Below are 18,019 nucleotides of genomic sequence, written 5' to 3'. Positions count from 1 at the left end.
ATTTATAAATATTGAAGTATTGGGGGGGTGGGGGTGGGGGCAGAAATTGCACCTCAGGTGGGTCTCCTAGCCACTAGGTCTATCCCTTTATTCACTCCATGGCTCATTAAGAATGCAATTATTCCTGAAAAGTGGTGAAGAAAAGATTGAGATATTCAAAGATATTATTTCCTCATAATCTAGTAATCAGAGCATCCACAGATGCAGTGGAAAGTAGATATCTGAAACTCATGTGGGCAAAGGAATGCGCTGGGAACATCTGCCAAGTCTGGCCATGTAAGGTAAGAAGACCAGTGCCTATTACACTGAAATCAGAGCTCTTCATGTGCTACTCAGGTGTTACAAAGATGCAGGCACATCTGGACATGCCAGAGGATACATCCTGAGGAAATTCCTTTGGAAAATTTAGGCTGATACAGGCTTGACACACTTTCTGCTAGGTGGCAGCTGAATAGGTATTCTGAGTATTAAAATCTTCTACTGAGATGCTTAAGTCTGCTGGTGGATCTAGCCACTGACACCTTGTCTTCAGGAGGAGACACATCCAGTCACAAGTAAACCGAATTCAGTCATTACTGTCAAGAAGAGAGGAAGCTTGTTCTCCTAGTTTGTTTTGAAAGATGTTGCATTTACCCTGTTAATGCAGAAAACTCAGTGACAAAGTTGGGGTCGAGAAGTCAACTGAGCTCAAAGTGACATCCTGCTACTACTTACCACATGAACTAATGCAAGAAGTCACACAGTCACTTCAAAGAGTAGCAGGATGAGAAAGTCCTTAAGTATCAGTTTGTTGACTTCAGTTATACATGTGCATTTTTTATTTCAAATTACAGGAAATTACAAAGAAAATGTAAACTAATGGAGTTACCATAGTTTTATGACTGACTTATATGATTTTACCCTGCAGTTGAGCAAGGTAAGAGTGCACATAAAGCCAGTAAGTGAAGCAGACACCACTTTCTAATGTGTGGCAGAACACGAAGAATAGGAAAGCATATAAAGGATTTAACAAAGTCAATGTAATGGATATCCTTCTTTGATTAAAAAACCCTCTGATTTTTGGAAGAAGAGAATTGTTACCGATCTAGCACATTTGATTTACTTCCAAAAAGAGCAGAGATGGAAAACAGAATTGCACAGATTGTTGATGAGATGGATGAAGTATGGGTCATCAGAAAATTAAAGGACCTCTAATTTTTTTGGGGTCAAGCCATATTTAGTACTACAATGAATACCTTTGCACAAGAAGTCAGCATATGTCTAAATTTTTTTTGCCAGTAACATAATGTTGGAAAGGTCAGAAAATAATACATAAGAAATGGGATCCCACTGTGATTGGCCAAAAATTCCTAGGATGCTGTGGGCAGGGTGAGTATTAATGCCATTGTGCAAGGCACTAGTAAACCATTATCAGAATAAATGTTTTGATTACCTGTGTTTAAAAAAGAAGAATTCAAGGTGAAATGAGTAGGGAGAACCTTATTAGCATAACCAGAGAAAGGAACAAGAGAAAATATCTTATGAGAAGAGATGATGTGAATTTGCCTTTCTTAACGTAGCAATTAAAAGCTGAGAGAAGATATGATTGCTCCATAAATACACAAAGGGAGAGTAAATGCTAGGAAGGAAAAATAATTAGTTCAGCCAAAGAACAATACCGAAACAAGAATGAATGGCTAAAAACAAAAGATGCAAATAAAACTGTTAGAAATGAGAAGATTTCTAAGCAACAAATTTGTGAAAGTCTGAAGCAGTTGTCCAGCTGGCAAAAATTCAAACTATTTTCAATAGAGAGTTGGACAAATTTAGGGAGCTAGACATGAGTTATGCATCGTGGTTGTCTGTGAGAGCAAGGATGTAAATTCAAGGACCCAGAAGTTTTGTTCCTGTCATGTGCCTAAGACATCTGGTAATTTTGTGCAGTATAGTAAATATTTACTTTCTGCAGCAAAAGATCAGCATACATGAAGAACGTAACAAAGCATATGCAGTTTCAGAATGTAACAGAAAGTAGAGTGGAAAAGAGGGCGAAGACCTGAGAAGAGCTAGTGGGTGGTAGTGCTAGCAACGGTTTGCCATGTGTTGCATGTATTTAGTGCAATAGAAACCAAAGCTAGGGAGAACTATGCTTTTTGAATGCCAATCAGTTTCCACCTTGAACTTTATGTGAGCTGTAACTGATTTATAAGACACTGCACATAAAATGGCTATTAAAGTGGCATTTATGGCAATGAGAAAAGCATCCCAGCACTCTTGAAAGGAGAGGGGTAACGCTGAGGGGATGCTGTACAGCACTGTGCGGTGCGGGGTCATGAATGCCATACTGACACGGGGGTAGACCAAAGCAGAGCAACTTATACCCAGCAACCTGTACCCTGTCAGAATCCAAGCTAGTTACAGAAGAGCTACTGATGGCAATTTTCCCACAGCCCTGTGTGTAGGATTTTCTGTTGGTCAGTTTTAGCCAGTTCCCCAGCTGGGATGTTTATTTGCTTTCTTTGTCTTGCTCCCACATGCCAACCTGGGCACCTATCCTCATCTGCTAATTAGGAACAAGGATACAGGTAGAACTGGCCTTCTCAGATGGGCCATAAATTGCCCTGTTTGAATATCAGGCTTTTCTGCATCACCTACCTCATCTGAAGAGGAATCTCGTCTTTGAAAGAATGGTGCTTGCAATTCTTCAGACTAGGGTTTTTTTTTTTGTTTGTAACTTTCATATTGTCCTGGAATAGGATAAGAGTTTGCAAATACTGCTGTAAAAACATTTGGGTCAAAAATTTCGCTGAAGAAATTTAATGTTTTTCCATTTAATTTGATAACTTCTTACTGGCCCCTGGGATGAAGAGATTCCTCAGTGTCCTGTGCATTCTTTGACACTAATGCAACATGCTCTCCTAGGAGACTGTTTTTCAAAAAAGTGACCTTCTGCTAGGAAGGCAAAATAACAACTCAATTAAAAGAAACAACAAAGGTCACACCGTCTTCCCTACCCAGCTAGAAAAATAAAGCAGTGGAAAATGTAAGCTGCATTTACATTAACATATGGGAACTCAAAGAGTATCATGTGGAAAACTCATCGGTATGGTAGAATTCCATTTTAGGATGCCTCTGGAGAAAGAAGTAATGAAGTTATTAAAATTTGTAAGAAAATCTATTAATCAGTCCTGTGTTACAGCATTCAGTCTGGAGGAATGAATGCTGTCTGGGCAGAAGCAAACAGCAATGGGAATCATGGTCCCTGGTCTGTCACTGCTTCTTGTCTGATTTTGGAGAAGTTACTTATGTCTCAAATACGTAGCCTAGAAACAGCTAAGCACAAGAAGCAATGTAGGACTTTTCTCTTGAAGTGCAAATGTTAGGTATTAAGAGTGCTGTCAGTATCCCTTGACTACAGATCAAGTAGACCCATCCTGAAGCCATATTGCTGCTCTTATTAGCAACCTACTCCATGTAATCCCTTTCACAGCAGCCAAGTTCCCTGGTTGCTCCCTGGGGAGACTTTTAGGGCAGCTAGCATTGCAGGGGTTATCAGCCAAGTGACATCTCTGAGTGTAGTGGTTGTAAATATTTCTATCTTTCCACAATAAATGAATAAGAAAGCTCCTTCCTCTCTTACATGTTCATGTCAGGATCAAACACAAGATGACCTTTATCACTCTAAGCCTCATCTCTTTTTCTGTTGCAAAACTGACTTGCTGTTTACTTACTTCAGAGTAATAAGTGAGACAAAATTCATTAGTGTCTCTAAATTGCTTGGAGGTACTGGGATGAGAGGAACTACAGAAGTGAGTAGAGTATCTTTTTAATTAGAATTATATGACAGTGTCATTAAGAGAGTTTTCTGGAAATAGTTTAATTCACCATAGGCTTTCTAGAGCAACAGTCTTGGGAATCTGATACAAAACAGTGATGGCAGACGCTTCTTCCCAAATTCTCAGGAATATGCCCCTTCCAAAATTTGCTTTCAGGAATACATCTCTTCCAAAACTTGAGATTTCTCTTGATCAGCAAATTCAAAGGTGGTCTGTTTGACAAACACTTCACAGGTATGAAGTAGTTAGGTTTTCATAGTTGTAACTCTCCAAAGTCTTCAATGCACATCTCATAAATGTACAAACCCATACTCTTGCTCATTTGACCCTAGTCAGATATGTTGATATTCAGCCAGATTTTAGGTAGCCCCCTGCCTGCTGCAGAGTTTCAAGTTAGGATCCTGGAGGCTTATTTCCCTGCACCTCAATGGCTCTAGCCAGGCTCTCTTATGCAAAGCTACCATTTCCAGGGAAGAATGACTGCAAGGAAGACCTGAATGGGGAGGAGAGCTGAGAGTCTTCATGAATTCAGAATGAAATTCTTAGCATGTTTCGTTTGGCAACATTCAACCCTGAAGTGCTTAAAAAAAGAACATTAGGATTGCCGGTGAAGTTCTAAAGGATCCATGTTGCTGTTGGCTGACATACAGGCTGCTGTTTCATCTCTGTTTCATGCATGCTAGGTCTTCTCCCAACCTCTGCAACAAGGGGACGGAGATAAAGGCAAAGGATGAATTAGGGCAATGGACAGCTAAACTTTTTAGCGGTAGTAGGTGGGCCTCTTACAGCAGATATGTGTCTCTGATGGGCCACGCAGCTTATTTCAGTTCACAGAAGTACTGCATACTCCCAACTCCCAATCACCTCTCAGAGCAAGTGCCAGCTCTACTGCATATACACAGTACAGTTACATGGAGAGAGGTCACTAAATTTCATAGGTGCTTTCAAGTACACACTGGGGAGCAAATGAGAGGCTCTAAGAAACATGTCAAACAGTTCTTTGAAACAACATTCAATCTTTTTGTGGATTGCTCTTATGAAAGGCACTGACAATGAACTGTCTGAGACTGTTGCCCTGGCAGGCTTTGTAGACAGCAGATTACATACCTCTGGGTCCTAAAAGGTAGGTCAAGGTTAAAGAAGGAAAAAAATGCCCATGGTGAGGGGAGGGGGGGCTTGCATAAATGAAAAAAATGGTGGTCTCAATGGTGTTTTTATAGGAAAACTGGATTTTAGGTTAAACCCTCCCAAAACTCTGTAGGAAAGCTCTAAAAGAGAATATATCTTTTTTTTTTTCTCTCTCTAAAAAACAGTTTTAATTTTAAAAACATCTGGAAATTTTGACCAGAGACATATGTTTTCTGGAAGCACTGCTTTACCGAAAAATTTATACCTTATCCAACTTTCTAAGCAATCCTAGTTGTTGTCAGCTGACCAGCCAGCTATAAAAATAATGGGGTTCTGTAGATTTACTGATGTATGTAAAAACTGAGGCTTCAGGTAATTCTACATCTCTGCCAACTGTTCCATGAATGGTGACAAGTACAAGCTTGCCGGAGGAGCTGCTTGATAAATGGAATAACTAAAGACTTCAGCTACATTCATAATAACACGGTGGTGTTGGTTTTTTTTTTCCATGACAGTCTTCTTTGTCAGCTGTTTGGAAAAGCTATTTCTTAAATCAGAGATACATGTTTGTTCCTTCCTTCCTGTATTCCCCCTCTCCTCAGAGATGGCAATCTGGGGCTTTGCTGAAGGCACATGTAGTTACTTTTCAAGATACTGCAAATTCCACCTCCTTTTCTTAGAAATCTAGAGAGTTAGAAAATAATCTGTGCAGTTATTAGACCATAAGAAGCTCCAAGACAGCACATGAGTAAAATAATTTAATGAGTGTTCCTAGTGACAACCCTTGTGCTCAGAATAAAACAGGCAATACTAAACTCCTTTCCAAAGACTTGAAGCTAGGAATTTTTGTAGACTGAATTATTTGTTTCCCTAATGCATTCACCAAGTGCAGCAAGCTGATTAAAATACTGGATATTGTACAACCTTTCAGTTCCTGGTCTGCAGAGCTAAGCTTATGCATCACTAACCATATATTACAGGTACACACGGGTATTTCACATGTAAGGGAAGACAAAAATAGAATTTGCACTGTCTGCTGGCAGGACACTGATTTCAACATTTTCCTTTTGGAACGATAAAAACTAAAGAAATCAAGATCAGGTTTTGTAGGAAGTCATTCTTCTTCAATGGGGACTGTACCTGTATGAGAAGGCAATGAGCAGTCAAAAGCGATGCACTCAACTGTTTGAAGTGCAGCAGCTTGCAGTAAATATGTGATGACGGCCATTAGGCAAAAACCTTTAATACAAAATAGCCATTCTACTAGAGAATTTGATGGGTTACCTAGAAAGTGGCTTGCCAAAGGAAACCTTCTTCTAGGTTTAGGGGTAATTCTGTAATTACCTTACTGACTTAACTTTATGTTTCATTAAGAAACAAATTCATGTATTAATTTTACAGGACTTCTGTCAAGGGGAAACAGACTTTTAAGAAGCAGCAGAGGCTACTGTAAGCCATGTAAGGAACTTCTGAAAGTCTGAAACTTTACTTTTCGTTTGAATGAATTCCAAACCCATGTAAGTGCAGACTAGAATGGAACAAAAATGAAAACTTCATAAAACAAAACGCTTATTAAACAAACATGTAATTCAGAAGAGAGAATGAGTTTCTCTTTATTACTAAACCCACAGTATTCAACTCTTTTTGAACTCTGACTGGTAGAACATTGAAGTCACAGAAAAGCCTATTTTCTGGGGCTCTGAAAATTTCAAGCAATAGTTTCCAGGAAAGAAAAGGTAGAGTGAATGCAATTATATTGAATGGGCTGCTTTGTACTTTTTAGCAAATACAGTCAGGACAGTTTTAATCAAGAGCATTTTACTACTTTAAACAGTAATAGTATATTTGACCTTACAGACTGTTTTTACAGGTGATAGTTCAATTTCTGCCATCAAGAATTTGTAATTTAAGGCTTAGATTCAGGGACATGAGGCAGAGGTTGAATTTATGTGTATGCCAGATCCCAGCAAAGTCAGTGGATCTCAAGCATAGGCTTAAAATTAAACTGCTGTTTAATGATAGTTGGGGTACACTGCCACATGCTTTCTTGAACCGGTGCATGTATTCAGCGAGTCACTGCAGCATGATAATTATTTAAACTGTGCTGAGTTCAAAAGAGTTATAGTCAGTGCCAAGTCATCTTTATTCACTGTTATTGTCACCTTTTAGCTAAGTGAACAGCATGGCTGGTCTGATAAATACAGCGGCTGAGAATACCTTCCGTGCAGTAGAAGAGCAAGAAGCTCTGGAGATGTCCACCTTAGCTGACTGTAAGTACTACTTAAATTCAAACTGAAATTAGAAATAGCTGCCCCTTTATTATTAAAGGGCTGTGCCCCTTGTTAATACAAACAAGACTATTCCCTGTGACTCAGTAGGAGCTATTTTGATTTGCACCAGTTGCAGATTACAGAAAATTGGGATTAAGGAACATCAACTAAATTCCTTGTAGAAAGAGGGAAAAGAAGCTGTCACCCACTTGGAACTTGGCACTTTACCCAGAGGGAAAATGTAGTTACATTTTAAAGGGGCCTTCTGGTGGTTTCTAAATTTCCACATTCTAATTTGTGGTTTTAGACTTTGGGAAGTGTCAAAAATGGCTTTTTGTTTTAAAATTAGATGTGCATGTGAAAATCACATTGAATTTGCATAAGAATACATTATTTGGGGTATGCAGACACTTTCTTTTCTTTCAACATTAGTGACTTTTGATGCTGACTTTTGTGCATCAATATTTAGAGCTAGGCCCTTGGTGTCCGTGAGTAGCTCCTGCAGCAAAAGGAAGCACAAATGCTTTCCCCGGTGCTGGAGTGCAGGGAGGCAGCTTGCTGCACTCATGTAACCCTGCTGTTGTAATGTGCCACAAGAGGCTCTAATAACAGCTGCACATAGCACAGCAGGCCTGTCACTGCTCCCGTTTATGGCAGAGTAAACTGGGTTGAGAGAGAACAAAGGAGACATAATACATTTCCCCCCCTAATTCAACTGCCTCAATTTCACTAAGCAGAATGCAAGTACAGCTGAGGATTTTGGAACCTTCCTTGGAAAGTTTGCCCCTGGGCCATTAAAAATGGTTAAATAATAAAATTACCTTGCCTCTTGATATCATTATGCTCTCTTTTTCAGATCAGCAATTTTATTAATAGATAACACTGATAAAGATTTATTTTTATGAGATTTTTTAGGTCTTTCAAATATCTCATGCAAGTTTTCAGCTCTTTGGCTCCTTAGTGCTGATTAGGATGGTCTCTTTTCTTTCTTTCCCCTATTTCCAAACCAACTGTGAGATACAATAGAAAAGCACACAGAGCTGAAGACACACACTTTAAAGAAATAAATCTGGCATGCAATTTTGAAAAATCTTTTCAGGTCAGTGTCTTTTTTATAACTGATGTTACCAGTTCTATCCTTCTTTGTATTTGTCCCCTCAATAAACAATCCAAATATACTTCAAGAGCTTCTCCCACGTAAGGCAACTTGAAAATATGTCAAGCAGCTTGATTTGGAAGTTTTTCCAGAATTTAGCGAGCTTACACAATTTACTGAATGATACACATTTCTTAAAACCTACTATCTGACAGGAACCCACTTCAGGTGCCAAGAAAAGTGATGGGAAGAACATACTTACATTTCAGCTCCAGTTTGATGAAGTCAGTGTTCCCCAGATTCTCAAGAAACACCCCATCTGAGGCCGACGTTTTGAAATAGAAAGAGATGTCTGCACTGGTTTCCCCTTGGAAGGTGGAGAAGTGAAGGTAGGATGATGAAGTAACAAAAGAAGCTGCATTCCAGTAATTCCCTGCATGGGATAGACAGGAAAGACACAAGTTTCAGTACTCCCTTGAAGCTGTCTGAAATGTTGAAGCTTTTAATGTCAATATATGCTACAGTGTTGTCTATGCTGAAAAAGCCCCCAAACACCTTGATTCTACTACCTCCTTCTTGTTTTTCTGGATATGGCGTGCCAGGTTTCAGAAGGTAGAGCAAGTTAATGGTACATTCATTTTAAAGTTCCTAATTTATCACATTCAGTCATACACAAATGTGTTGATACTACATGTTTAGTATAGTAACACTGAATTCATGGGAGATCAGACAGATGGGCGAAACACTGATTTGGTGACTGCCTCACCTCAGGCACATCTTTTGCTTTCATACATTGCCTCACGTGTAACTTACCTGTCTTCAAATTTACTCTACACAGTTATACCCATATTTTCTGAAAATGTAGCCATGTCTATTAGAAGTCTATTAATATGTATCACAGGAAAAATCCAATAAATGAAGCTAAGCAATACAGACACAATTAAACATATGCCCATAATAGCCTCTAATACATTTCCACTGGAGAAATATCATGATAATCCTCAAGAACTATGACAGTACTTCAGCTAGCATGTCAGTTGACATCCTGTGCAAGTTAGCATTACACTGCAAAGACAAAAATATTTGTAAGATATAGGTGATATGGCAAGCCAATGAGAGACTGAAACAGCTAATTCTGGTTTCATAAGAATGCTTCTGCTTATGTATCCAGATTCAGAAATTTATTAAAATATCACTCATTAACTCACCACAGCTGAGTCCTTAGTATTCCAGCTAATAAACACAATAAGAAACTACTTTCCATTCCAGTCAAAACTCCCAGAGATTGGTTTTCCATTATTTGATTACTGAACTAGGTGATAATGCTATTAGTTCTCTGGTTTGCACTGGATGAATATGAATGAGCATGCTGAAGCTCCAGAAGCTCAACACTGCTTATCTATAACACCACTGGCCCACACCCAAGTCTGAAGTGTTATAAATTGTGTAATTTATTAATCTCTATTCAAATTTAAATTGAACATCTGAATTAATAGAAGAAGGCTTTAGGTTTAAATACATGCATACTATTGCCTTCCATATTCCTCTCCCATCCCCTCCATTTAATTCTGCCTCTCTCAAGAATGCAGAATAAGATGCTTTGGAAAAAGAAGCAGCTTTCCATTTACTTTAATGCATCCCAGAAGGAAAGTTGTAACTGAGATTTTGTGTGTATGCGTGTACATGCATGTGTGAGCAGTGAAAAGGGAATGAAATGGGCATTCATAACACAGATATATAGCTTTGAATTCACTGGTTAGGCCAGGTCAGCTGGTTTTCAACATGTTATATTGGGTTTGTGTAGCAAAGTTTTGGTAGCAAGGGGTGTTACAGGGGTGGCTTCTGTGCGAAGCTGCTGGAAGCTTCCCCTGTGTCCAACAGAGCCAACACCAGCTGGCTCTAAGACGGACCCACCGCCGGCCAAGTCCGAGCCAATCAGCGATAGTGGTAACGCCTCTGTGATAATGTACTTAATAAGGAAAAAAGTTGCGGGACAGGCAGAAATGGCAGCCCGAGAGAGGATTGAGAACATTTGAGAGAAACAGCCCTGCAGACACCCAGGTCAGTGAAGAAGGAAGGGGAGGAGATGCTCCAGGCACCGGAGCAGAGATTCCCCGGCTGCCCCTGGTGAAGACCCTGGTGAGGCAGGCTGTCCCCCTGCAGCCCAGGGAGGTCCACAGTGGAGCAGATATCCACCTGCAGCCCATGGAGGACCCCACGCCAGAGCAGGTGGATTCCCGAAGGAGGCTGTGATCCTGTGGAAAGCCCACGCTGGAACAGGCTCCTGGTAGGACCTGCAGATCTGTGGAGAGAGGAGCCCACAGAGCAGGTTTTCTGGCAGGACTTGTGACCCCGTGGGGGACCCATGCTGGAGCAGTTCGTGAAGAACTGCAGCCCGTGGAAAGGACCCATGTTGGAGGAGTTCATGGAGGACTGTGTCCCGTGGGTGGGACCCCACGCTGGAGCAGGGGAAGAGTGTGATGAGTCCTGCCCCTGAGGAGGATGAAGTGACAGAAATAATGTGTGATGAACTGACCATAAAACCCATTCCCCATGCCTCTGTGCTGCTTTTGGGGGGGAAAGGGGGGAGGTAGAGAATCCAGAGTGAATTTGTGCCTGGGAAGAAGGGAGGGGTGGAGGGAAGGTGTTTTGAGATTTGGTTTTATTTCTCATTACCCTACTCTGGCTGACTGGTAATAAAGTGAGTTAATTTTCCGCAAAATGAGTCTGTTTTGCTAGTGACAATAATTGGTTGAGTGATCTCTCCCTGTCCTTATCTTGACCCACAAGCCCTTTGTTATATTTTTCTCTGCCCTGTCCAGCTGAGGAAGGGGGAGTGATAGAACGGCTTTGGTGGGCACCTGGTGTCCAGCCAGGGTCAACCCACCACACATGTATTACTATGCACCCCATTTACACAAATTGGTAATTTCCAGATTGAATATTATTGATGTCTATAGAAATGTCAATAATCATCATAGCATAAACAAGTTTTGGCAAGAAAAGTCTGCTAATTAATTGCAAGGTTTTCCTCTGAAAACATACCTAGTGATAAAGCAACACAGATAAAAAAGGTCTAGAATTTTATTTTCATTCATGGTCTCAGGTCTCTTTCCATCTCTCACTTTTCAGAGTGCTCCCTCAGTATTAGAGTTGCTTATGGCCTAGGTGCATGAGTGGTCTGTCAATAATCTGTTAGTACAGGATCCAGATGGACTTCTATACACACTTTCCCACTTGCAGATGTACCTGGACATCTACATTTCCTTCTCCTGGGAGCTAGAGATAATGCTAGATGCTGGCAGAATCTCAAAACTGTTTTTATTCCACCTGCTGAATAAACTCAGTGAAGTAAGAAGGACTTAGACAAAAAGTCAGGAATAAAATCCTTGTTAAGGAGCTAATTTAGCTGCCCTGAATAACCTTGTAGAAATGCTTGCATGTCATTATAAATTAAATTAGTATTTTAGTCCCCTAGCTTTACATTTCCTGAATATTTAGCCAAGTTATAAGCCTAAAACACAAAGAACACACAACAAGCAAAAGGGCTGTGGGAGCTACAGGGAACCTGCTATGAAATTCAAGTACTAATGGAGACAAACAGCTCTTCAGCGAGAAAGGCTCCCCAGCCACCTCACTATCCCAAACGAGACCAGGGTGAGTATGCAGCTGTGTTACTGTCCAGCCAAATAGCACAGCTGCCATGGGTTCTGCTGTCAGACTTCCTCCTCTGGCTGGGGATGCTGGTTACAGACCAGCCTTCCTGCCAGCATCATTCAGCCATCAGTCACTGCCTGCAACTCCTGTGTTCACACCACACTTACTTACATCTTCTGTGAGCCTAACACAGCTCAAGAACTACAAGTTAGACACCTATCTTAACTAATCACTTCCACTGATACATTGACAATGGCTTTGTTGAAAGGATGATATTTTTGTTTTGTCAAGTCCTGTCGCAATGAGACCCTACCTAGCCCTTTAACTGTAGCCTCCACTGCAGTATAGTGTATTATTATTACTATTGCAAATAAGTAAGTAAGAGTAGGAGCTGCTATATGAAACAGCTCTTTATTTTGTAATATTTTATTTATATCTTTTTAATTATCTTGCAAACTGGAAAGCATTAAATTTAATTTAACGTAGAGTCAGTCTGCAATGCTGGGACACTCCGGCTTAAATCCTTAACTGCGACAGCACATCACCAAAGTGACTTTACAGGGAATTAATTTTCAGTTGTATGTGAGCATTCCTTTGTATAGACAGAGAAGAAGATTTCATTTCCTTAGTTTTTAAAGTAAAATATAGATTTCAGAATTATTAGGACTGGCATTGGTTAGGGGTTTATCAAACAGGGTCCAGCCATATGGCTAAGATTTCAAGCCATCACCACAGTGCACTTACAAGTAGGACTACCACTATGAGTACAACTGCAGGGCCAGATAGGTGGATGGGTTCATATTGAAATGCATGTCACCATTTGTGGAAACAAAATTAATCAATGCTTATTTAGTGCTACATCTAGTCCACTGAAGAGATCCATCACTAAGGATTTTATATTTCATTCAAAATGCTGTGATTTGACTCTGCAGAAAGCATTGGCTGCAGATGCTACTGGCAAGAGGATAAATACAAACAGTGCAGATTGAATGGGAAAACCTGCAGCTTGAGAGACACATTTTCAAAGACTATTCATTACAAATTCCTATAAAGATAAAATCATGTTTTCACACATCAGTATACATTCATCTCAAAACACTTTCAGGGGAAAAAGCCTTTTTATTAAGAGTACAATGGAAATGTTTTGCTAAACATACATAATGATTTTTATCATAAAATGGTATCTTTTGATAAGAAAGGGGCTGCCTAAGGAAATCTTGAATAAAAATCCACTTTACTCACATTATTATTGTTGCTTTCTAGGAACCTTTGTCAGTCACTATGCCTCAAAATTTCTTTGGCACATTGTCACACTTCTTTCCTCAAATGGTTTGAACATACTGATCCTACAGACATTTTTCTCCCACTTTAGGCTGAGCAAGAAGTAGATGGAGGAAACTGGGACTGGGACTTAAGCCACAGGGTAGATGTTATGGCAGCAGGGATACCAAACTAACAGGAGGTGGGAAAGGGAGTTTATTTAGAAAGAACATTCTAAATGAAAAGTTTGTAATCCATCCTGTTAATGATTATTGTGCCATGATTATTGCCTAGGAGGAACTGGACCTTACAAAATGGTATGCTTATGGGACATGATTGAGAAAGTCTTGCAAGAAATGTTCTGCTTTGTAAGAAAGTCACTCAAGCTATGAGGGATAGTAGTTTTCAGGGACGCAGTATGCTTGGAAACATTAAGATGGGGAAGGCAGAAGGGCTTGTATCTTGAAGATGGAAAGAAAGAGGTGCTCGGAGACACACCATCCTTTTCTTTGCTCTTACTCCCTCCAGACAGCTAAAATACCATAAAAGCCACAGACAACTTCTATTGCAGAGTATAGTCTGAAATACAACATTTTAATTTTATTTTATTCTTTGTAACCTCATTTATAATTCTGTGATCAAGACCACAGCTCTGTTCTACAGCTCTCTTGCTTTAAGCTTGCTTAGTGTTTAAATTTGATTTAAACAAATTAAACTGGTACAGAGCAGGTTGCTGTCATGGAAGCACAAATACAAATAAATCAAGACACCAGGCAACCCTTTTCAGTTGTTTGCAACCCAAGATAAATGTGGAGATCCCTGAAATATGGCTGTGTTTTTCACAAAGTTGCATGTTTCTTGGTGATGACATTAAGCCTTAGGACACGGGACATGCAGAGACAGGCAAGTGAAGAGCTGACCACAGCCCCAGAGGAAACTCTGTCATGGATGTTTGCCTGGATCCAAGCAAGGGTCAGAGCAATAGTTGTGCCAGAGGTGCTTCAATGAACCACATAACACTTTGTGATTCTGTTTTCAACTTGTGTCAACGTTGCTCACAGTTCTGGTTATCTGCTGTGGAAATTAAAATCCAACTCATTAAGCTCCTGCAGAACAGCCTTACCTTTTTCTCATTAGTTTTCCTAACCCAGAGTTACTGTGTTCTTTGTAATTTGAATGGTACAAAGTGTCTCTTCTACTGCTCCATAAAGACTCAGTCTCAGACAGAACACTGCACTATAATTACAAAGGTATGATTTTTACAAGAAGCACGGTAGTCTGTAGCCACAAGAAATCACCCAGACTACACAGATTAATAAGAAGGGACACTTTAAATCTCAGATAAAAAGCTGAATAAAGACTTGAAGATTTTTCTCATGAAGTCCCACCTCAGGGAGGAGGAAGGAGATGGTTGCCATAATACTGACAAGGACAAATTCACCTCATCCTGAGTTATGCAACATGGACTGACATCTTTTAATTTGTGGTAGCTCTGTAACTTGATAACAGACTCACTGGGCTTATAGCAATCAGCCTTTCAGCTTCTCCTTTGCAATATTTTTGTCCAGAACTCCCTTGCTAGCTCCCATCAATATCTTCTTTCTTAGCATGATTGAAATTCAAGCTTTAACACCATCAATTTCACTTTTACATTTAAATCCCATTGAAATGGATAACGGCAATAGCAGAACTGTAAAAGACGTCAGTGCTTTTAGCCCTGCTAGGCAATAGCACTAGAGAACGAATGCTGCAATGTCAGGCAGCTCTTATGTATTACAATAGACCAAAAACCTCCAGGGCCCTCATCTGCAGCAAAACAGATTTTCTATCAAAACCATTATGTGAATAAAATGTAAGAATAGTCTCCTATTTCAGAGAAGATGGATGCGTGAATGGAAAACTGTTCTGTGCCACAAAGTAATGGATTGAGATTATCCATACAATTATGCTCAACAAATCAAGCTTTTTTTCCTTTCTTCTTTTTCCATTCTGGGAGAGAGGAATCTACTCACGCACACTCAGAGCAGTTTGGGTATCAGTACAGCAACAATCGCAGCTTTGATTCAAGCCTTCAGATCTGCATCGTGAGTGGAATTGGTCCTAACAACATCCAAATTTGCTGTTGGACTTTTTATCCAACTTCATTGTCAATGAAATAAGGCAGGGAGAAGAAGGAAAGATATTCCAGTCAAAAAAGAAAGTCACAATTTATTCAGGAAACAAAAGAAAAGTCAAAGAAAATTGCAGTGTTTCTTACACTGAGTTGTACCTTATTTTGAAAGGTGTAACTGCAACCTCGAAGCAAGGCAGGTCCTCTTCTGTCAATGGCACTAATCTGAGTGGGGCTGAGAGCACAGCCTCAGTCTGAGCAGGAGGTCTGTGTGTTGGGGGGAGAGGAGAGCAAGGATGACAAGTTGCCAGCATCCCAAGTCCTTTGCTAGGAGGACTACAATGCTGGTATCTTCTTCCTCACTGAAGGATCTGCTTGGTGTCATTTTTGGTTGTGCTCACATGCATTTACACCTTTGTTCTTCACTGGTCTGCAGCTCTGTGCTACATTTAATATATGTTTTACTATACTACAGACACTACACTTAATGTATATATAATTTTCTATATATGGCAAGTTTTGCATATATTCTTTGATTTCTTTGGTACTCCTGAAATCAGTTTCACCCAGCTCCAGTCCTGAAATTATTTGACCATTGGTGAGTTGTTTATAGCCCTAGGGCCCCCTGTATCAGTCAGTGCCCAGTCTCATATCATCCCATGCCTGTACTCCTCTGCCCTGAATCCCATGTTCCCACTTTTCAAGGATGCTGTTATCATACCAGGTGTGTATTCCTCTGCATTGCACCGTTATGCTAGTCATCAGTATCTCATTCTGCACAAAGTAACTACTTTTTGCTAGCATTTATATAAAAATGTGGTTATACCATAAGAAGATAAGCAAAAGTAAACTAGGCATAGTCCCCCTGTCATTAGAAAAAAAAAGGTGTTTCAGCTAAACCAAGTAAAACAAAGCCTGAGGCAGGGCCCAAAAGAGTGCAAGCCTGGCAAGCCTGTGGCCTTGCATCCTCAGTACAATATCCACAGACTGTAACTAGAGATGGCGATATTGTATTTCTTGGACAATGGGTTTACAATTTATCAATATCAAGGCAGAATACCATTTGAAAAGAAGCATGTAAATTACTACTTAATTTTAAATTAAGATGGTAGTGTCCTGATTTACTTAATCCAAACATGAATCAAGAAAAATAAACTAAATGGAATTGCTACACAAGATGTTGGCTTAATAGCAGAAAAGTCATTTGACAACACACAGGAAAAATAATCCCCAAGTCAACAGACGAAGAGTGTATTAACACTGCATAACAGTAAACTGAATTACACCCTTTCAGGCTAAATAAAAATATAGGTCAGATTTCAATTTTCCAGATAAAACTAGCTCTGTATCTTTCACAAAGTAACAAATGGCTGGAAGTCTGGAACAAAACCTGCTGAGCATATCAACACATCTAAAGATGAGTTCAGAGTTAGCAAACCAGAAAAGTTAGCTCTGCTGTGGTGACTGTCACACTAAAGACAATACAGATTTTAAAGATATTAAAAATAAAAGCTAGTTTTTAGAAAAAAATTTTTTTTTTTTTTACAATTAACTCAATTCTAGTAGGCAGTAGCTTTGTAAAAGAATGCATTTGGAATAGACTAAAATAGAATAGACTAATTCAGTTGGAAGGGACCTACAGTGACCTAGTCCAACTGCCTGACCAATACAGGGCTGACCAAAAGTTAAAGCATGTTGTTAAGGGCATTTCCTAAATGCCTTTTAAAGACTGACAGGCATGGGGCATTGACCACCTCTCCAGGAAGCCTGTTCCAGGGTTTGACCACCCTCTCAGTAAAGAAATGCTTCCTCATGTCAAGTCTGAACCTTCCCCGACGGATGCAGCTTTGAGCCATTCCCACGCATCCTGGCACTGGGTACCAGAAAGAAGAGATCAGCACCTCCCTCTCCACATCCCCTCCTCAGGAAGCTGTCGAGAGCAGTGAGGTCACCCCTCAGCCTCCTTCTCTCCAAACTAGACAAACCCAGTGTTCTCAGCCACTCCTCAGAGGACATGCCTTCCAGCCCCTTCACCAGCTTTGTTGTCCTCCTCTGAATGTACTCAAGTACCTTAACAACCTTTTTAAATGGCGGGGCCCAGAACTGCACACGATACTCAAGGTGAGGCCGCACTAATGCTGAATACAGCAGGATCATCACCTCTTTTGACCGGCTGGTTCTGCTGCGTTTGATGCACCCCAGGATGCTGTTTGCTCTCTTGGCTGACTCTTGTTGAGCCTACTGTCAACCAGCAACCCCAGACCCCTTTCTGCAGGGCTGCTCTCCAGCCACACCTCTCCCAATTTATATTAGTGTCCAGAGTTACTCTGTCCCAGGTGCAGAATCTGGCATTTGTTCTTGTTCAGTTTCATGCCATTGATGATTGCCCAATGCTCCAATCTATCTAGATCCCTCTGCAAGGCCTCCTGTCCCTCAAGAGGGTCAACAGCACCTCCCAGTTTAGTATCACTAGCAAAGTTGCTAATAGTGCATTCAAATCCTGCAACCAGGTAATTGATAAATATATTGAACAGAACTGTCCCTCAGACCAAGCCCTGAGGAACACCACTGGTGACTGGTCGCCAGCCAGATGTAGCCCCATTCACTGCAGTTCTTTGAGCCCTGCCGTTCAGCCAGTTCTTCACCCAGCGCACCATGAACACATTCGTCCCACAGCTGGACA

General features: G+C 40.4%; 1 protein-coding gene across 4 annotated transcripts in view; it reads right to left on the bottom strand.

The window, feature by feature from the left end:
* Window positions 1-18,019, bottom strand: part of CNTNAP2 (contactin associated protein 2) — a 1,223,788-nt gene that overhangs the window by 119,744 nt on the left and 1,086,025 nt on the right. For all 4 annotated transcript variants that reach the window (XM_049816392.1, XM_049816394.1, XM_049816395.1 and 1 more), the window contains exon 16: window positions 8,572-8,742. In XM_049816392.1, coding sequence (XP_049672349.1) covers window positions 8,572-8,742 — 171 coding nt within the window. The remainder of the gene's footprint in view (window positions 1-8,571; window positions 8,743-18,019) is intronic.

The sequence above is a fragment of the Accipiter gentilis genome, chromosome 14 (genome assembly GCF_929443795.1).
Source record: "Accipiter gentilis chromosome 14, bAccGen1.1, whole genome shotgun sequence".
In the NCBI taxonomy this organism is placed as follows: Eukaryota; Metazoa; Chordata; class Aves; order Accipitriformes; family Accipitridae; genus Astur; species Astur gentilis.
This window is presented reverse-complemented; position numbering and strand designations above follow the sequence as displayed.